At 40.5% G+C, this 22578-nt stretch overlaps 1 protein-coding gene across 1 annotated transcript in view; it reads right to left on the reverse strand.

The window, feature by feature from the left end:
* Positions 1–2706: 2706 nt before the first annotated feature.
* Positions 2707–22578, reverse strand: part of USP46 (ubiquitin specific peptidase 46) — a 59645-nt gene continuing 39773 nt past the window's right edge. Inside the window, exons 5-9 of the mRNA XM_063108155.1 lie at positions 18351–18427; positions 11411–11494; positions 9089–9286; positions 5658–5736; positions 2707–4768 (exon numbers count right to left, since the gene is read on the reverse strand). Of these exons, the coding sequence (XP_062964225.1) occupies positions 4667–4768; positions 5658–5736; positions 9089–9286; positions 11411–11494; positions 18351–18427 (540 nt within the window). The 3' untranslated portion in view covers positions 2707–4666. The remainder of the gene's footprint in view (positions 4769–5657; positions 5737–9088; positions 9287–11410; positions 11495–18350; positions 18428–22578) is intronic.

Genomic DNA, 22578 nt, shown 5'->3' on the forward strand with positions numbered 1-22578 from the left:
CAAAATCTTCACTCAAAGAAAAAAAAAATCACTTAGCAAATATTTCTAACTTCATGTAAATATAAGGCAATAGAAATGGAAAGCATCATTTCCTGTTAAATGTATTTTAAGTATTAATGGAGAGAGACAGGGAAATTTGGAGAAATGAAGAACACATCTCATTCCCCAGAAACCATGTCATCTGGGTGGTGACAGGTCTATCCTATAAACCCCATCTGACATATGGAGAAAATGAGGCCTGGAAAAGTAAGACACATTCCCAAAAAGGTCTCCTCTTCCTTTGGCTTTCATGGGGACAGAGGTAACTTTCCTAACAGCCTCTGTTCCAGCTCAGTCAGGTTCAACTGCATTGTCCTGAGAGAAGATGGATGGGAACCGGGAGACTCACCACTGACTGGAGCATTCCCTGCTCTTCCTCTGTGGGGTTTTATTCCTATAATCAGGCCCATGCATGTATTCAGATGACAATCTCCTGTCCACATGCAGACCCCCTGCACTGACGAGTTGGGAAGAGAAGCCCTGACTGTGTTAACAGCAGGCTTCACTCTGAGACCAGGGCAGAGACCTGCACCTGCCCTCCATCTGGGTTGGGGAGTGATGTGCACCCAGTTGGGGCTTCTTGAAGCTGAGGGTCCCCTGTAGTTCAGAAACAGGCCCAGAAGCCGAAGGCCAGCTGTCAGGACACCAGAGCCTGGACCACACTCCTCCTCCTTCCAAGAAACCAGATGCTGATGGGATCCCAGAGCTGGAAGCCACTTCCTTACTTTGGGAATGGATCTTTCATTTCACAACAGGTAAAGAGAATTTTATATGCAAAGTCCCAGGCATGGAATTCATTGCAAGGCCTAACAAACTACCCCTGAATTCTTCTTTTCCCTGATATTCTCAATTTGTTATTCCACAGATACGATTTTCTGGATTAATTCTGTTCTTTTTTACTCAAAAAAGTGGTGTGTTATCACCAGAACACTGATTTTATCGATCTTGACTGTAGCACTGCCTTTATGTATATTACAACAGCCAAAATGTTCTCTGCATTTCCACTGCTTCAAAATTAAGTTTGGAATGATTACCTGGACTGAATCACTTTATAAAAAGGGTTTTAAGTCCACATGTATAATAGCACCCAGATATAATTCTCTAGGAAGAGAATTCCTATTTTATTTATTTATTTTTTGCAAACAATTTTAGAGGCAGGGTGTTAAACTGATTGAAATTTCACGAGATTGACATTATTGCTTAAAGTGCTTGAATTGGTTACATTAAAAAAAAATTAAGGTACAGATCATTTTAAATAAAAACTACAACTCTTTTTTTAAGCAACAAAATCAAATGAATGCCACACAAATACAATAACTATTCTGGTTACACAGAAATGGAAGCCAAAAATAAATTAATGTAACACCGGAAAACAGGAATTTAATTAGGCAGAAAAGTAGGAAATAATTTTCCCTGACCCATGCCATTTACATGAGTTAATCACAATAATGCTGATAAATGCCTTGACCACATAATAGCAAACGAGGGCAAAACATTTAATGCACAATATTTTAATACACATGAATATACAAAGTTGATCAAAATGCAATGTTTAAAGATAAAATCCATCTGTAATAAAGCTACACTCCAATATCTAAAATAAGCCCTAAGCTCCAGTTAGAACATAGTTCCTTGTTAGGCATGCCCATGAAATTTAGGGTATCCATGAAAATAAATGCATAGGGACCATGTCTGTCATTTTTTTTCCATTTCATCTTAAATCCAAAATATACCAGTCCATAAAATCAAATATGATGGCTTCCTGTTCAAACCAACGCCCAGCTTGTGTTGTTCCTTGCGCTCTTCACACTAGTCCATATCGCCTTGGAAGGGAAAATGCACCCATATAACAGGATTGGGATGTCAGCATCTTACCAAAACTTACTTTTTAACGAATGACTTTTTAGCATACTGTACCATCATGTAGATGCTCAACTAGTAAGTAACCAATAAAGCAGATATCTGTTTCCTTTTTCAAGTGTAAAACACTATAACTTATTTTAAAACACCCAGCAGTTAAAGGAAATACAGCAGGCCTACTTGCTCCTGCCGGAAAATGACACACCCGCACCCTGGCCATTGGGGAGATATTGCTGAGCCTTTTTGCTATAGTTGACCTCAGAATGGGCTCACACATCCCACACCATTCTCTCCTTTATACTACCAAAGAGGGATGAAAAATTTTACAAAGTGTTTGCATGCTACTGTCTTTACATAAAGAGAAATGGTTGGGGGGAAAATGTAGCTGCCTGCTGTTTGCTTCATTTATTGAAGAGGAAGTGGGAAAAAAAATATCCGATAGCTCTAAATTTTAAAAAACTAATGGTAGAGAGTACATTTTGGTCTTTTTCCAATCCTCTTTTCTTATATCATGCAACTGTTTTGTCTTTGCAATATTTTCCATACTTATCTTTTTTTATTCCAGAAATCTACCCATGAATACTGAATTTTAACTGATGCTTTCTATGAGAGGAATTTCTTCAGTTACGTCACTGGGAAAATCTCTTTATATGTCTAACCAAATAAAAAAAAAATGTGCTGAACTTATTATGACTCAGCATTTAAATATTACTTCTATAGACTTCCAATTGAAACATTGTTTTACTAATAAATTAGCTTCAAGAGTCAATTCATAGATAATTTTAAGTTTTTTCTTATGAATCGGTACCAAATATATTAGAGATCAACTATCATTTTCTTAAACTTTGTAATGTGCAGTCAAATATATGGGTCATATACAGTACAAACATTTCCCTATATCACCTTCATTTGGAAAGTGCCTCTCCTTAAAAAAAGAATAAAAGACTCACCTTCTAGGTAAGTGATTACTGTATATGTTTCATGGAGGAAAAAAGGCAAAATATTTATAAATATGAATTTGCCTCTAAACAAGGCAAGGTACATTTTCGTCCCTTGTATAAAACAATAGCATGAAGCTCACCCTGTTTTGTCTTCTCCAGTGAAAGGTAAAACATTTCACTTCAAGCATGAACAAGTGAAGTGGTGGCATGCTTATTTAGGTTCTGAGCAACAAACAGTTCGAGATATTTCAAAGATAAGAAATCCAGTTTTCATCTAGATAAAGTGCTATCCTCTTCATTGTTGCAAAATGGCCACTAACATTTTCAATTTCAATTTTAGTTCACATTATGCCAAAAGTTTGCGCATTTGTTCATGGATGTACTAAGTAACAAAATAAAACGTTCACAGTATATTATAGTGTTTGGAAGTCAACTGACTTCCCAAAGGAAGCCAAGATCTATGATTCATAGTATTCGTAGGAAATCAAAAAACCAGCTCAATGGCAAAACAGCAAATCGACCCTTTGAATAAAAGGTACCAATACTCAAATGCTCTAATAAATATATATATAACAAAAGTGAGAAGAGTAAAAGTAACTATAGTGAGATGAGGTTCTTCCAAAAAACTGTCTTGTCAAGCATTCTAGGAGTCTGAGCTAAGGAAATAGCCGCCATTTTGTCCATTCCTCCACCTGCCACTGACACCTCCTGTGACCCACCTTCACACCCAGCTAACTTCAGGATCCCCTCGAGGGAAGATTCCCTTTAGCCCTGGGACCCACCAGTGCCTCAGTAAACAGGCTGAATATATTTGAAAAAGTAAGTTGTACGAGGCGGCTGACAGTTGCAAAGGTGCAGTTCCTCCTTATAAGAGCGATGTCGGTGCTGACTGGCTAAGGACAGCTGTGCCAGAGGCAGCCGACGTGGGGCCTCAGCCCTGCAACCACAGACTGCAAAACATCAGCAGGATTGGAAAGATACCTTGAAAGGCATAGTAGTGCCAGATACAGGATAAACAGAACTCACAGGACCTTACAGAAGGAAAGTGTCACTAAAAATAAACAGCATAGGGTTATTTTCCTGAAACTTGGTTTTGGTAGAAAGATAAGAAAAGTAACTTTTCACTGTCCGCAAAGACTTGTTCCTCTCGGCTTTGCCTGCCCTGAGCTCCATACCTTCTAAGCCCCTGGAATCCTAGCGCCGCGTAAGCACAGCCTGGTGCAGATGCTAGCCGCCAGGAACAGCTTCTCTTCTCCCTGGTCCACGTGGAGGATGATTTTAGTATCGAGGTTACTCACTTTTAAACATTTTCACTTGCACAAACTTAAAGCTATGGTTGCAGCCCTAAAAGGTGAACATCTACCCAATTCTTCTGTCCTGCTGTCTGAGAAGAGGCAGAGGAGCTACAAATGGGTAGCAGTGCTTCCAGGGTGACAAGTTAAAGGAATGCATTGTAAGAAGACCCTGGAAGCCATTTAGAAAGTTTAGCAAACACTCAAAATAGACTGTAGACATTCATAGGAAATGTCATTCTAATTCAGCCAGACATAATGAGTGGCATAGCATTCATCCAATCCTAAAATTAGCAACTGTTATTCATACAAATCTTACTACAATCTGATTGCAGTTAACTCTACCTCAGACCAAAATAAAACCAAGAGTAGTGCTGTATGCAAAAAAACAAAGGAGCGAGTCCAACACAGCCAGACCATGGAGACTTGGAGTGATACCATTAGTGGGCTGCTGGGGAGGAAGATCTGCAGAGAAACCAGTAACAGTGCTTTGAACATTTCCCCCCACCAGAATTAGTTCCATAGTTCTTGAAGTTATTCTCTTGACTGATAGAATAAAATATACCCAGATTCTGAATTTTTTGATATATCTGACGTCAGGCCATAGAATTCTTCAATAGCTTGAGCATCTATTTTCTGTAATAAAGGAGAATAGAACAATACAATTATTTAACATGATTCCTGGGAAAAGCAAAGAAAAACTAATGGAACACACAATAAAACAAAACATTAGTTACAAAATCACAATTAGGAATTTTCAATAGCAAATGGATAATTCCATAGACTTGACAGAGAGACATCAATACATAAATTGCAAATTTGGGGGGAAGGAAGCCACTATTTCATCAGCAGTCATATGTGGGCACTCTTTGAGGAACCAGGGCTTCTGTCTTTCACATAGTAAACTGGAGGGTCTTGGGAATAACCTTAATTCTTTCAGGCCACCAGAGTTCGCTTCCTTGAGTGTTATTCCATTAAAACTGTTACACTACTGGATTAAAATAGAACATGCCTTTGAGTGTATAATTCACTCCACTAGTATTCCTTTACTGCAACATCAATATATGGAATACTTTGGTGTAATATAAAGATTTTCAGATACAGCGAACTGAAATATATATATATATTTTAAACAATAATCAATACAAGAAAAATTTGTTATAAGAAAATAATTTTAATAGAACTTTGAAGTCTATTATTTGCCATGTACCGACCAAGAGGGATTTAGTCATGGTAGGAAACAGGACTTTAAGCATATAAATATGATTTATGGTGACAGAGAGATATAGAGATCCTATGTTTATGGCCGATCAGTTAACTTAACAAGAACACAGTATCACTGATCATGCCCTTTCTCCCTTTTCAAGGATAATGTGGATTGGCAGAATTTAGTTTTGATAGAAATGTAAGTTGTTTTCAATCAGATTATGGGAAAACAGGTCTGTTTTAGAAAATGTCCACACATACACATCCCACAAATACTGTCTCAGCCATATGCCTATTGGAGAATAATCTGCATACCAACCTCTACAATGTCATCATCAAACAAAAGCCAGAAGCCATGACTTTTCACAATAGTAATATAATGCCCACGATTAGGACCACTGGAAAAGAAGGAACAAAGGAAAGTTACCATCTACTTCTTCATAAGACTCTACTTAGTTTTTTATAAGCAGCGATTCACTAGGGAAAAAACTACATCATCAAGATAAAGAACTGGGTGTAGCTCATGTCCACACCCACAATTTACAGAGGAGTACTAGATGCCTGCACCGTGCTGGACACAAGGGAATACAAAAGTGTACAGAAGAGATCTGTCTAAGGACTCACATCCAGTGCAGAAAACTGACATTCAAATTCAACAAATATTAGCAAATCAATTACTGTATGCCTACTATGTGCCAGGCCCTATCCTGGCTTTCAGGGAAAAAAAGCAGTGAAGAGAACAATAAAGTCCCACTTTCTTGTGACTTGGGGTGGGGTCTGAATAGGCAATCAACAAACTGCACATGTAAATAGCTGTCAAGTGGTATTAAATGCCATGAGAAAAATACGGAACAATGAGTGAGGGGAAGGTTCTACTGCAAACAAAGTGGTGAGAGGAGCCTCCCTGGTAATGTGAGATTTGAACATAAGGAAATGGGGGACAAGGGGAGGAGACAAGCCATGTGACCCTATGTCAGAAGTTTCAGGAACAGAGACTAGCAAGAGCGAAGGCCCAGGCAGGGGGCAGCTCTTGGTGTTCACAGCAAGGAGGCAAGAGTGGCCTGAGCCCAGTGAGCTGGGCAAGTGGAGGGGAGAAGACCAGAGAGGTACTGAGGGGCAGATGGCGTGGGGTGTCATCATGGGTAAGAAGATCTGAGAACTTTGCTGTGAGAAAGCTGGGAAGACACAGGAATTTTGAGGAGTGGTAAAAAAGAAAGATGTTAACAAACCGTAATGCACAGTAACAAGTGCTAAAATAAAAAGGAATATACCACACTATTGGTAAAAAGTAGAACAAATAAACAGCTGTTATTATTTGGTTATATTAGATTTGTACAATTAAAGGGACTTTAATCCTAAATCTAGAGTTTTGATTTGTTTTTTGCTGCACCATTAAATTTGAAAAGCTAAATTTCCCCCCTAGTTTGCCTTCATTAAAAACAAAATGATGTGAATGATCTGTTTCTGCCTTTCTCCAACCTCATGCAGCTACTCTTTCCCTCTCCTCTGAGCTCCAGCCCACTGGGCTCCTGTGTTCATACATATCACCCCTTCCTGTGTCAGGCCTTTGCACCTGCCGTAACTCTGCCTGAAATGATTCCAACTCAACATATGCATTATTGGCCCATTCTATCCTTTAGGTCTCAGCACGAATGTCACCTCCCCAAATAAACCTTCGCTGACCACCTTACCTGAAAAGCTATCTCCCATGACTCTCTCTCATCTCCCTGTTTACTCCTCATGGCACTAATCAAAATCATAAGTTATCTTGCAGTGGTTTGTTTTTGGTGGTGGCAGGCTGGTGTGTTTTCTTGTTCACTTGCTATCTTCCCCACTGGATCCTAAGTTTCATGAAGGCAGGAACCCTGTGCTGGGCCTTTTCACTACTGTATCATCAGATGCTAGCGTGGAACACAGGAAACAAAGGCCCAGAGCAACCTAGTGGCAGCAATCAGTGTGTGAGGCTGTGTACCCACTGTCACTGAGGGTCCTGGCCCAGCAGGGATGAAGGGATCAGCTCCCTGATCTCAGAGCCACACCTGGAAGCCACCTTATCCCCACACACAGGCCAGTCCTGCTCCACGTATAAGACCAATCCTACCTCTGAGGAGAGGGCTTGGAAGAGTCCTAATCAGCAGCATGCCTGACTCCACACCAACTCACACCTGCTGCCAGGGCTGCTCTGACCTTATGCCCCATTACAGAAACTGATGATTCCAGAACCCAACTTCCCACTGGTCCCCCAGTTCCTCTAAATGGGCCTCTGCGTTGCCCTCACTAGTCCTCCCAGAGATTAGAATCAGCACCCAAAGAGATCCACAACGAAAGTCTTCGTGTACCCTGCACACAGAGTGCTTGTTTCTTTCCCCCTCTCCCAGCCTCCCAGGCACACTTTCTTGTCCACACCACCACCGCCCACCTTGGCCATGATGCCCCCCAGGCATAAGGCTCTGTCTCTAACCCTACCCCAGCATAGGGCCTCACCCAGTGTTCGTGACTAGGTTCCAGATCACTGGAACCCTGGTTCTTTAAAAGAACTATTCTTTAGGGAGAACACAAAGCTGGCTTATAACTGCCCCTTAAGTATAACTTAAGAAAATATCCAGCAACTTAAAGTTAATACGCATGACAAAAGATGGGGTGCTTCAGATATGAATTTACAACTTCTGCCACCATCTACCCCCATATGGAGTGAAAGACAAATCAATCCATCCCTCCGCATGGTAATGGTATCCTCTTGGTAATGGAGCATTCACCCTAATCCAATATTAACAGATGCAGAAAAAAGGACATTTGCTCTACAATGTACCCCAATCTAAAGCCTACAAGGGTGGGGGAAAGCTGTTCCTATCCCGGGAGAGAGCATAAACCTGTCCCAATGGAGCAAAGGTAAATTTTCAACATACTTTTCCATGCTTCTACCAAATTATGGAATAAAAAAATATTTGCTCAAAGGACTTTCAGCAAAACACTTTGCTTCTCCACATCCAAAGGCCTTCTCTCTCTTATTCTCTTTTTTCTGATTATATACTAATACAGAATGTTGGGGAAAGACTGAAAATTGCATAAAGAATATTTAAGAATGTATTTTTAATCACTCAAAATGCCACAAAATTATTAAATTTGACTACTGCTTTATTCATACATCTTAAAATACTTTTGAGATCATACTATATATGCAAACTGGCTTTTTAAAAATTAAAATCATACCATAACATTTATTTCTCCATGTTATTTCAAATCTATCCAATGGAGATTTATTAAATTATTTCCCTTACAATGGAAATTTTTGTTTCTTTTTAAAAGATGACCGGTAATGGGATCTAAACCTGTGACTTGTTGTTGTCAGCACCACGCTCTCCCAAGTGAGCCACAGGCCAGCCCCTAAAGATTTTCTTTTTTAGTTTTGTTTTGGTTTGGCAGATGGCTGGCTGGCTGGCTGGTAAGCGCATCCAAACCCTTGACCTTGGTATTATCAGCACCACGCTCTAACCAAGTGAGCTAACTGGTCAGCCCAGAAATTTTAGATTATTGCTACTCTATTATAATACTATTTATTATATGTGTATCTGTAGGTGTGTTCATAAATATTTTTAGATGATACATAAACAAGGGCTTGGAAGAGATTCCCAAAAGAACTGAATGTCACAGCACAGTAAGGGTGCAGCTAGAGGATACTTCAGTGAAGGGACGACCTGAAGGGACGACCCAGACGCTTATCTTGTGCATGTGCTTCCCGGCCTGCCTTACCTGCCGCAGTGAACAACCACGGCGACCAGGTCATACATGCGGTCCAGGTTCACTGCATCGCTGGAGGTGTTGAAGAGCCGGAGTTCCAGAGGGAAGACCACCCGGTAAGATAGCTTGGTGTACCTGTGGAGCTGCTCCATGTACTTGAACCGCTTTAGGTGTAGGGCCAAAATCATGGGCAGCTTTTTTACTCTCATCCTAAGAAACCATCAGATAGAAAATGAGTTGTACCCAACGCCTGTTAGGGGAATAGAATACACCATGACCCTCACAAATGGAGAACAGGAAGAGGTCTAACAAACTTCAAACCAGCAAATAACCAAACAGTTCTCAAGAATAAAAGTATGCTCACTTATTAGAGCTGACGTATCCTGCATCCCAGACTAACAGGAGCATCACCAGCGAGAGAGAAGTACAGGAGTGTCTCTGCTTGGTCAAAGGAGATGTTCCAGAATTTGTGTGTCAATACAAATGTGATGTGCAGCTGCTCCCCATCGCTGCCCTCTGCCTCCCAGAGAGGAACAGTATTTGGACAGTCCACTCCCTGAGATAATGAAGAGGAGGACTGAGAGCTTTGAAGAAAAGGAGCTGGGAAGAGCTCTAGGTGAAAAGGTACAGTCTGGATTCACAGGTCCTGAGGGCGGGCAGGAGGAGGCTTCTGCACAGAGCCCTGGGCACCAGGACATGCAGCATGCCAGGCTCGCTCTGGTTCCTTCCTCTTGTGGTCTTAGGCAAGTCACTCCCTTTCTCTGGCTCTCCATCTCCTCATTTATAAAATGCAAGGATTGGCTCAGAGCTACGTTTCCCAAACTGGGCTTTTGAGAGCACTAGAGATGTTAACAGATGTGAGGTTTCTATGGCCAAGTAAATTTGGACAATGCTACTTTCTACTTTGAAGATCCTCCATGTACCATAGCATACTGAAAGTTTTGAGAAATCCCGCAGTAAAAGAACTGTTCTGTTTTGTATGATACAACATTTCTCAAACTTATATAAACACAGTTTTTTTTCTCACCAGATGACCAGTACCATTTCTTGATAAAAAGTCTCAAGGGTAACAGTTTATGTAAATAACACTGCTAGAATAGAGGGTCTTCCAGTTACCTTCCAGTCCCCCACTCCATGAATATACTGATTAGTGTAAATGCTCTTCAGCCTGTGTACATTTTCAATGCATATTATTTACAAAGGACAAATTTTAAAAGAGTATCATTCAGAAATCTATTAAGGTTAAACCCTGTTCATAAAAATAAGCAAAATAAAAACACCAATAGAAAGATAAGAATTATGAGGAACCCCATATTTTACAGGAACACATGACATCTTAAAGTATAAAACCTCTAGGGCTGAACAAAATATACCTTAATGCCACAAAGGAAGATCTGGGGCTGGCCTGAAGCAGACTGAGATCACAGGAACAGGGAGTAGAGGCGAGTACCTGTCCACTAGCAAAAGACATCCACCTGTCACCTCCACTCCTGCCGCTATAGTGACTAACCTTTTGTAAGTTTCAATGCAGCAAGGAAAGAAGTACTTGTCTGTAGTGCAGGGCTGGGAAGGCTGGGCAGAAGAATTATTCTAGACCCTGGAGGGTTTTAGGCGACAGTATTGAGCAGCTACCAGGGTATCTAGAATACTCCAGAACCATTGGCAAGATAAATGTAACTTATAGTAAGGATTCACAGAATGATTAAAATGTCAAGTTTCTTGGCTTCTGGGAGTAGATACTGGGGAACAACTGGTTATCTCAGATTGTCTAAGAGCTATAACTAGCTAGTGCTGGTAAAAATACGAGGAATCTTGAGTCCTCTATCAATTCAGAATGCAATAACTTTCTTATCATCTACCTCTACAACTGATGTGTTATTGGTTCCCTTGTGATTCCTTATTAAACGATACATTTTTTTTAACCTCCATCTCAAAATAAGAAGTCCCAATGTTTAAGTAAAACTAACAATAATATTGGGTGTCTACTATGTGTTATGTACTGTGCTAAGTACTTTATACAATTTACCTTTAATCCCAGGAGGACAGTGATTATATTTGATCAGCATTTGTTTACTTAGCATAGTATCTGGCCCATAACAGCACTCAGTAAATATCTGTTGAATGAATGAGTGAACGAATGAATGAGCAAACAATTGGACAAACGGACAACCCTGCAAGGTCGATTTTCTACTGGTGAGGAAGGTAACTGACTTCCCCAAAGCTCTGAGGCTATAAGCCCATGAAGCTAAGATTCAAAGCCAGATCTTCAGGGCTCCACAGTCTGGTTCCTTCTCACTACTCAAAGCCACTGCCTGAGCTAAATCCTTTACGTACCTTTTCTGGGCCTCCTGTTTGCTGCAGCATGTTTCACAATAATATTTTTGCTCACTGCACAGTGTTTCTGTGTTGCTGAAGTCTCTGTACAGAAAAATATTTTCATCTTTTAAAAAGTCCAAACATACTTGGTATTACCATGTTTTAAACCTTTCTATTACCTGTAGGGTAATTTTTAAGTGAAAGATGGAGAAAGAAGTAATCAGAAAAGGTCCTTCTTTAGACTACAGCTATTAAGCCGGACAGGCTCTTTTCACAGGGTTAGGAATTCACCATGAGAGATTTGCAAATACAGCTTTAGTTAATGGGACAGACAGATATAAACTGGGGTTTCCAACTGATTCAGAAAAAAATTCAGGATTCAACAGAGAACACGTATAAGCTGGAAATTAAAAATTATAATAGGAAAATATTATCTATAGCAAAAGTCTACCATAGACTATGTCAGTCCAGAAAAATCAATCACATAAAATGCAAGGTGACATTATTTTGCAGTTAATAAAAAACAGTACATCTCTGGTGGTACATATTTTCAAAGAGCAGAAAAGTAAAGACAGTGAAATTTAAACCATACACAACTGCCCTTGTACTGCACTAAGAAAATCCCAAATTATCAGGAGATACCCGCCTCCTACCATCCCCTGTACTTGGACCCCGCACCTTGCCAGAGGATAAGAACTTCAGCTTGCTTCCTTCCGAGAACAAAAGCCATCGTGTCTGATATATGTGTATTTGCCTTATCACGAGGTTTTACTCTGGTACTTATAGTTTTCATTTTTTAAATGTCATGGCTTTTCATTCTTTTCCGGTCATCGAGATTCTACTTAACATTTCTGTGGTATTGCTTCAAAGGCTGAAAAGAACATCCAGAACATAATACCCTACAGTTTTTAAAAAGTCTATGACATTTCCTTGTTTGTAGAGTGTCCCAGGCTTAGAACGATCAGATTTTATTAAACAGAAAATGTTATTTGAATGGTGTTAATGACTCTACCACTTACACAGAACATGTCAACAGGAAACACAGATTATTGTTCATTCATTTAATCCCTAAATGTTTACTGCCAGTGCTCTAGGCTAGGTCCTGGGGATCTGCAGAGACAAACTGCCCTCATACAGCTCACGTCTAACAGAGACACATGCAAATGAACCACCGACAACAGGAAGCATTCAGCGCAGCTTAAGCAGTGCACGATTCCCCTGCCTACAAGGCTCCAACAGTTTCCTGATAACGCATAGGAATGAAAACCAAACTCCTTTCCATGGTCCACAGGCTGTGGTCACAGACCCCTGCCCGCTCTTCTGACCTCATCTTCTACTCCACCCTGCCCCCTTCTCTCTCCTCCAGCCACACTGGCCTTGGGCTACGCTCTTTCTGCCACAGGGCATTTGCAGGGGCTGTTTTCTCAGGACCCAGAGCTCCTGCCCAGAGGCTTCCATGACTTCTTCAGAGAGGACTTTCCTGACCACTCTATCCAAACCCACTCAGCCCCTATCACGCAGCTGTTTTGTTTTCTTCCAAGCACGTATCCCTATCTGAAACCATACCTCCCTCTATGTAGGCAGTGACTTTGTCTCACCCATTGCTATAGCCCCTGCCTGACACACAATGGCACTCAATAATATTTGATGGCTGAACAAATGAGTGAGCAAAGACAGGTGTAAAGTCCAGAGGAAAGCAAAGAGGAAAGAAAAATGAACTTGAACTGGGGTAATTCAGGATATTTCCCCCCAAGGGGCAATGTCCAAGTCAGGCTCTTAAAGAGGGAAAGCATGCCAGGTGGACAAGAGTCGAGGATTCCAGACAGAGGGAACGCTGCAATTCAGAGGGACGGAGGCAGGACACAGATGCTGGGTGTGTGGGAGGGACAGCGGCAGCAAGTCATGCAGACTCGAGGGCGCTAAGAAGCTGGTGGGGGCCCTGTGGCTCTGGAGCCCCCTAATGGGTCTCAGCAAGGAAAAGACATACTCAGACAGTGCTTTTTAGAAATAGCATTTTGACAGCTCTGTGGAGGAAGGAATGGAGGAGGTCAAAAGGCAAGGAAACCATTTAGAAGACAGTTATACTCAACTTTCAGATTTCAAGTGCTTGGTGCATAAACCAGACTCGAACTTGGCTGAAAGAATACTTTGATGGAGTAACTGCTGTGAAAGCTTTCCTTGGCCTGCACAGGACTGACTGGTGTGGAGTGGGGGAGCCAGACATGGCGATGGTGGAGATTCATATCCTTGGAGTGTTCACTGCAGACAAACTCTTCATCCAGCAAAAGGATTGTAATAACCAAGAAAAGCACAGCCATGAGTGGTTTCTACTCACTTTTATTTCCCCTAAAAAGTTTTTGGAAGCATTTGTAGACCCAGATAGGTAGAAATACAGCAGAAGTTAGTACCTAATTTAAAGACTCACTTTACCAATAAACACCATCCTGCCCAGCCCCACCGGGCTGTAAGTTCACTGCCACAAGAGACAGGGTAATGCTTTTATGGCATTTATGGATTGAGAATTGGAAAATGAAGGTAAGTCGGGAAAAGGGAATGACCCCAGCAGTAAACTCGGAGGCAGAGCAGGTCTGTCAGTTCATGGCAGACAGTTGTTGGAAGAAAAGTGGGCAATGAAGGTTGAGGAAAACTTTTCAAGAAGTCAAAGGGGAGGAAAATGGTAGAGAAGTCTTTCCAGCACTTGGGATAAATGACCAAAGCACAGAGAAGAGGGTAAGGGTAAAGCACAAACTTCCTTGTACTTCTTCAAAAAGTTATAGTAGCAATAAAACATTATTAAAAAGTCCACTCTGGAGGGGCTGGCCAGTTAGTTCAGTTGGTTAGAGTGTGGTGCTGCTAACACCGAGATCCAGTGCTGGACCCCTGTACTAGCCAGTTGCCAAAAAAAGAAAGAAAAAAGAAAAAGATACACTTTGGGAAAAAAAATCTAATAAGAAACACCTGCCTTTATAAAAGAAACTATAAAACCTAATAGACATGTACATAAGAAAACCTGAAAAAATGGAGAAAGACTGTGTTCCTGGATGGCAAGGCTATCATCTATTATAGAGTGATCACGTCCAAGTTAATGTCTATGTGTGATATATTTTCAATTAAAATTTTAACTTTCACTCAAAACAACAGTTCAAAAATTGAGTTAAGAAAAATTCTCAAGCAATGCTTCCTGATAATTTTCATGTCATGACCCACATAGAAATGGACACTGTATGAGAAGCACACTGGGGAAAAACCGATGCACCAGCTCCTGTGGCTGGCTATGGGGCTCTGCCAGTGCCAGGCCCTGCCCAACCTCCCAAGAGCAGAGGGGATCGATACACCCCTGTAGCCCATTTCCCCGAACATGCCAGTTGAGAAGCTTCATTCTAGAATCTAGAGCAGTGGTTCACCTCCTGGCTGCTCATTAGAAGCACCTTGGGAGCTTTAAAACCATCTCAATACCCAAGCCCTTCCTCCTCTACTCCACCACCACCCCCATTCAATTACATCAGAATTTCTCCAGGTGGAACCCAGGCATTATTGTTTATAAAACTTCCCAGGTGGTTCCAAGGTGTTGCCAGGGCTGAGAACTGCTGTTCTGCTGCTTCCCAAATGCTAGCATGCTTCTGAATCACCTGGGGGGGTCTTGTCAAAATGAAGATTCTGAATCATTCTTAATCAGGACCTTAGACTCTGCATTTCTAATGAGATCCCAGGAGATGTCAACAGTGCTAGTCCAAGGACCCCCGCACGCCTAGCAAAGATCTAGAGAGGGGCTCTCAGACTTGGGTGGTTATCAGAATCCCCCAGAACATTAATTAAAAATAGAGGCCCAGACTCACTGAAATTTTTAGACTGTGGCCTGTGCCTCTCGTTTTATCAACTTCCCCAGGTGATTCTGATACACACCGAAGTTTGAGAAGCACTGAGTATTAAAGAAAATTTTAAAAAATCCACAAAGTGCCTATGTCAGATACTAGAAAATATCAATAACCATAACCGAAAAACAGGTCTGAGAAACAGAATAGAGGAACCAATAGATAAGCATGTGACAATGGATGTGTGGGGGGCATGCGCATGAACTTAGCACACAGGAGAAATTTTTCAAAATAAGTAGAAAAGGAATTTCTTTAAAAGAAGATTAATTTTTCAGAGAGAGCTTCGGGAGAATTAAGAGGCTGCTTTCCTCCTAACACCTGGCTGACCTCCCCAGCACTGGGAGATTGGGAATTTTAAACGAAAGGCAGATGGAGGAAGGGGAACGTGGTTTTAGAACACTGAGCACTTTGAGGAGAAAAGTGAGTTTCTGTGAAGGAGCCACGGGGAGGGACTAGGGCACTCAAGCAGGAGACAAAAAAAATATCAAAAAGGCCACACGAGGATAATTAAGATAAACATTGCTTATTTTAAGTTTTTGCCTGAGGCCATCCCTGACTTTTCAAAAGGAAAATAAATCTTTCTTTCTCAGTATCCTCCTATGACACACATGGCTTACCTTGCCGAAGACACAGTTCTGATGTTTAAAACGTCAGAACTAGAGGCTGGCTACAATATGGATTTAGTGGCTTCTCTAGACCTTTGTCCTGAACTTAACCACTGCTTATATCACTTCTCTGGGACAAAAGTTCAATGACAATGCATTGTCACCTAAAACTCTTCTGGAACAAAGCAGCAAAGATATCTGACCTTCAAATCCCATAATTTTAGCTTAATTTTTTTTTAAGTCATCAAAATAGATGAAAGAAATATTATCATATCAGAAGAGATATGCAGACATGATGTTGAAGAAGAGAATTCATAATTCTAATTTTAAAAACAAATCCTCAAGAATGCAAACCAAATTAAATAAACCATGAAAGGGCCAAGAAAGATGCTAATCATTTCTTCTCTGGGATGGATCGGCTGGGATCATTTGTTCCCTGGGTCTTTCTCCTGCACTTCCTTCTTTGGGGACAGGTTTGAAAACTGTCACCCTCATCACAGAACTCTCAATGGTGAATGTCAACACCTGGCAGGCTTTTTTTAGATTTATGTGCATGTGTGGGAGCAGGGATAGGTCTAGTCTAGGGGTGATGTAAAGTGGGGGGCGGCGGCGGGGGGGGCGCTTCAGGAGTATCAGCATGCACAGCCCAGTCAGACGGGAACCTAATGCTGTTTAAAAGGCATCCAGAGGCGACCCCATACTCACCCATCCCAGCTTTAACATTTCTAAATGCCTCTACCCCGCCTTCATCAGGTATGCATGACCAATATATTTCTCCAGAAAAAAAAAATATGGGAACATAAATCTGGGTTAAATTTCTTTACAGTGCAGTTCCCCAAAGATTGAAAACATAAGTTACAACTTACTAAGCACTTTACTTGGTTGATTGCAAAGCTGCAACCACTGGCACCTGCCCTTTTGAACAACCCAGCAATTTTAGAAGGGACGGAAGCAGTCAACCTCTCTAATTCCAAATTCTCACTGAGAGGGGGAATGAGCAAATAATGCCTTCTCCCACTCCCTCATCTGTGACTTAACTTCTTCCCCACCCTGAGATCATAAAACCTTGGGGAATTCAAAAATGGCTTCTTTTCACAGAAATGGTAGGAACCCATGTCATAAAAAGAACCATTCAGAAGAGAAAGAGGACATCCTGGCCTACAGAACACTTTGCAAGCAAAGAGATGACAAACTCGGCCTAGACACCTGGACCTAAGGCATCTGGAGACAGGAGCTGAAATGCCAGACCAACAAGAAGCACTGAGATAACCAGCAGCATGGGGCTGTCGGTGGGATGCTGGGAACCCTGGGAAATGGGAGAGCAATCAGCCCCCAGCTCATACAACACATCACACCCAAACAGACCAAGAAGCTCTTCCCAGCTGGAGTTGGTGCCTGTGCCCTGAAAGATGGCTTCCTAACAGTCAACCACCCCACCATGTCCCTTTAATCTACTCTTCTGAAAAGTTCCAAGTCACCTGAACTCCTGAAAGAACAGTTCTGTCACCTGATTCTTACTGATAGAAATCAACAGTGCCTTGTTACAACAGTATAAAATGTCTCTGGGTTGTGACACCCTGCACCTCAGGGAGGCCCTCCCTGACCGCTCAGTCTACACTGGCACCCCCATTATCAGCCATTTCATTTCCTTCAGAGTCACTGACCATCGCCTGTGTATTCCCACTAGAATGGAAGCCCTGCGAGAGCAGGGACCTTGGATGGTCACTCTTTTAGAAAAGGGCTGGGCACATTACAAGTATTCATGACCTCTTGTTGAAAAGAGGAGAGGAAGGAGGGAGAGAGGAGGGGAAAGGAATCATGTCTTTACAACAACTCTGGTAGCAATTTCAATGCCCAAGTCAATCCACAATATCTACAGTCATCCTGGGCAAGATTATTGCTGCACTCTGGGCTCCTGACCTTCCCTCAACCCTAAGGAGGAAGAATTTCTTTCTGTGAATGATCTCCACACATGCTAAGAAGGTGGAGGAAAAGGAAATTCCCTCATGGGTTCTCAGCTCAAAATGTATAATTTTAAAAATAATAGAACAGATTATCTTAGTAAAATAAAAAGCAATGGTAGGCATCTGTAGTCTTTATTAACTTAATTGTATGAGTGTGTGTGTGTGTGTGTGTGTGTGTGTGTGTGTGTGTGTGAGAGAGAGAGAGAGAGAGAGACAGAGAGAGAGACCGACCAACTGATGAAAGCCAAAAGCACACATCTGTATTAAAGATTAAAGTTTTATTTTTAAATTTAATGACTAATAACTTCCACTTGGTCCTCTCTCTTCTCAGCAGGACTCTTGTAGACCACATATACGTCTTTTTAGTCTCTCTTGGGAAAGAAGAAATAGGAAATAATAGGATTACATTGGTTTAAGAGAAAGGAAGATTATCTCCTAAAGACATACAATATTTTATTTTCCTCGTTATTTACTAGCCTGATCAAAAGCTCAAATCACAGACAGAATTCACAGTTACCTTAGACAGTGGGTAATGGATGTGTTCTGCTCCACATCAACAGAAAGGTCAAGAAAATCTTCATCTTTGCTACTAACCTGAAGCAAAAAAAGAAAAAATATATTAGGCACAAGATACACAAAAGACATAGTAGAAAAAACTTTGAACATTTATAGGTAATCAAAAAACATAACTGCAGTAAAAGTCATGTGTGGTTAAGTATACTCACCAGCAACCAGAGTAACCTCAGAAACAACCCAATCTAAAGAAAATCCCAAATTCTCAGTTTAACCTCATCTGCATCACAATTTTGATTTGGAATTTTTAATAATTAAAACTCAGCCAGATTTCTCTTCCTCTCCATTCATTTCCCCCATTGTTTCAAAGGAAGTATCAGAGAAACATCTATATAGCCCAGACTTCCAGAATGACAGAAATGGAAAAATGACAAGGGACTTAGAAAAGCTACCACCCAGATGATCACCCCTTCATTAAGCTGTTTCACTTTCTGCCAGTCCCTTAAAATTTTTCACTTCCTCCTGGGCCTCATCATCCCAACTGCATGTGGGGCCAGAGAGCCTAATGTACACTGGCCTGGATAGTCACACTAACCACACATAAAGCTGTCCTCTGGCCAGGAAGTGGTCATCATTTGCAGAACTCTGTGCTGTCTGTGACAATAAGCAGATCTGGAGTTGGCCTGGAGCCTTGGCTTGCACGGGCCCGCCATATCGCGGGATGGCTCTTGGCCAAGCCAGGTCACTGGCCCCAGCTGCCTCTCAGCCCTCCACAGCTCATGCCGCACCAATTCTGGACCTTGCACTTATTGAAGATCTCCAAGTAAGTGTTTACATTCTGCTAAATCACCAGCAAGCCTGGTGTTTTACTGTCTTGCTCTCGGAGTAAGAGGGAGAAGCTGGCCCAGCAACAACCTTGAAGTGCTCAGTCAACTGGAAGCAAAATGAAATTCCTTTAAAAGTGTAACAATGACCAGAAATTCTTTAAAAAAATATTCAGAGATGTACACATACTCATTTATACTTTTATAAGTATACACAAGAATGGGTATTGAGACACTGCCCAGATCCATATCTTGTCTCTGCCACTTATAAAGTGATGACTTGAGGCCAGTTACTTATCCTTGCTATACCTCAGTTTCCTCATCTGTAAAGTGGGAACAGTATGAGTTTCTATCTCATAAGGCTGTTGTAAGGATGAAATAAAATTATGCATGTAAACTGCTTTAAAAAGTAAGCACTCAATAAATCAAGGAGGGGTAAAACATTTAAAATGGCCTAAAATGGTCAAAAAGTTGGAAATAGTTTACTACATTGTGGTTATCCCATATTAAATGAAAAAGAAGGCTACACAACTACATATAAGTTAATTTCAGTTTTGCATTATAAAAGCAGGTATATATATATACACAAACACACATCCCCGCCCTTAGTACTCTCTATCACCCTGCTTTAATTATTTTTATGGTACTTATTGCTGCCATAGTAGAATGCATTAATGACCCTACATCTTCACTATTGCCCATACTGGCTTTTTTGCCATATGACTTTACAGGTCTTCTCATCAAGGGATGATGTTAGAAGAAAAGTTACAAGCAGAGGCCAGAACAAGCACTTAAGAAATTGCTCTCACACTTCTGTCATCACCATAAGAAGGACCAGCCCAGGCTAGCCTACTGTCCCCTGGAAAAAGATGGGTGACCCATGGAGGAGAGCTGTCCTAAGGCACCCCAGCCAAGCCCAGTCCAGAGCAAAATCTGCAGCCAGCCTGCAGACACATGAATGAGCCAGGTGAACTACAAACCACAAGTTCAGCTGAGTCCAGCCTAGGTCAGTCGACCTATAGCCAAGCCATAATTGCGTGAATTATAATAGATAGTGATAGTTTGATTTAAGTCTCAGAGTTTTGAGGTGGTTTGCAACAAAGAAATACATAACTGATACAACCATTTAACATTATATATATTTTATTTTTGTTTATTGTCTGTCTCGCCCTTACCAAAATGAAAGTTCAAAAAAGACTGGCCTCGGCAATAACTAGGATCCTAGCATACCAACACTCCTCCAGAAAACTATGAACTCCTCCAGGTAATTATAAAGTCACATGACCATAAACTAAAAGCAGCTACGTGAAGCCTCTAAATAATGAACACAAACAGGCAGAGGGGGAGTCCACACTTGAGGAGAATTGTACAGAATGAGTTCACCGTTGCACAGCCTTTCTCTGGAGTGTCTGTGGGGGAAAACGCAGTCTTCCTGGTCTAAAAGCCAAAAGACTCCATCTGGGAAACCACATCCACTGGAAAGAAGGAAAAGAGTCTGAGAGCATATCCCTAACTCTGCCCACAGCTAGCTAACCCCTGAGCCACACATGCATGGAGTATACTGAAAGCAACTGAGCTAGAGACAAAAGAGCTGACCCCAGAATCGAGTTGCACCCAAGAAACAGTTTGTAGTTGGAGTCCAACCAAGATAACTGCTTGCTGAAACTAAAGAAACTCAATACTCTTTGAAGAAAAATAATAGAATCCAGAGTCTCTGCAACTTAACGTTCTCAGTGTCCTAGATAAGATCCAAGCTTACAATATGTTAACCAGGGAAATGGAAGACATTCTTAAAAGAAAATCAACTTAGACCAATCCTGGTATGACTCAGATACTTACAATGAATTTAAAAATTAAGAAATTCCAGCAGAGAAATAGAAATAATAAAAAAGAACCAAATAGAAATTCCAGAACTGAACAATACAATACACTGGATGAACTTAACATCTGGAGATGACAGAGAAAAGAGCAAGTGAACTTGAACACAGATCAGTGGAAATTATTCAGTGAGAAGAATAAAGAAAAAGAATGAAGTAAAAATTAACAGATCCTCAGGGATAATATCGTGCATACAAAGGAGTCCTAGTAGGGAGGAGAGAGAGAATAGAGCAAACTATCTTTAAAAATAATGGCTCAATATTTCCCAAATCTGGTGAAAGACATACATTAATAGATTCGATACTCAACAAACACCAAGCAGGATAAATACAAAGACCAGCCAAAGTACATCACAGGCAAACTGTTGAAAGCCAAAGATAAAAAGCAAGTCTTAAACATCTAAAAGAAATAAAGACATATCACATACAAGAGAATGATTCAATTGGCAGCTGATCTCTCATCAGAAACTTTGGAGGCTAGAAGACAGTGAAACAACATCTTTAATGTGCTGAAAGAAAAAATTACCAACTCTGAATGCTTATAACCCATAAATAGATCCTTCAGGAATGAAGGTAAATGAAGAGAATTTATTATTAATGGACCCGTGCTACAAGTAAAGGGAAAAGGAAGTTCTTCAAGCCAAAGGGAAATGATACCAGTTGGAAATCCAGATCCTAAAGAAAGAATGAAGAATATCAGGAATGGTAAATATCTGTGTAAATACAGAAGACTAATTTTTTTTTTTTTTGCTTTTTCTTCTTACTTTTTGTATATTACTTATACTCCTTTAAAGGAAAAGTTATAACATTATCCTGTGGGATTTATTATTACATATAAATGTAATATATGTAACAACTATAGCATAAAGGATAAGGTATGATGGTGGCAGGGGGAATATGCAGCTATACGTTTATAAGCTTTCTATATTTTATGTGAAATAGTAACATTATTATTGTAAGTAGTCTATGAAAAGTGAGGAATGTATACTGTAATCTCTAGCACAACGATTAAAACACGCACACACACACGAAAATGTACTAAGAAGAAAAGGCCAAGAAGAAAATTAAAATGTAATTGTAAATATATATATATATATATATATATATATATTTTCAAATAATCCAAAAAGAAAAGGCAGAAGAGGAGAAACACAGGAACAGAAAAAATAGAGGGAATAAAAAGAAAACACAATAAAATGGTAGTCCCAAACCTAATAATATCAATAAGTATAGTAAAAGTTAATCGGCTAATAATTCCAAATAAAAGCAGAAATTAAAGAATGGATTTTTTAAAAAAGCAAGACCAACTATATGCTCTCCACAAGAGCTACCTTTAAACATAAAGACACAAATAGGTAGAAAGTAAATGGTTGGAAAAAGACATATTATGAAAGAGTTAGCATAAGTATGTAGAAGGCTATGTTAATATCAGATAAAATAGATTTTAAGACAAAGTTATTAAGAGAAATAAAAGAGGACTTAAATAAAAGATTAAAATAAAAGATTATTTATTTTACTTATTAAATAAAAG

This window comes from Cynocephalus volans, chromosome 9, assembly GCF_027409185.1.
Source record: "Cynocephalus volans isolate mCynVol1 chromosome 9, mCynVol1.pri, whole genome shotgun sequence".
NCBI classification, from domain to species: domain Eukaryota; kingdom Metazoa; phylum Chordata; class Mammalia; order Dermoptera; family Cynocephalidae; genus Cynocephalus; species Cynocephalus volans.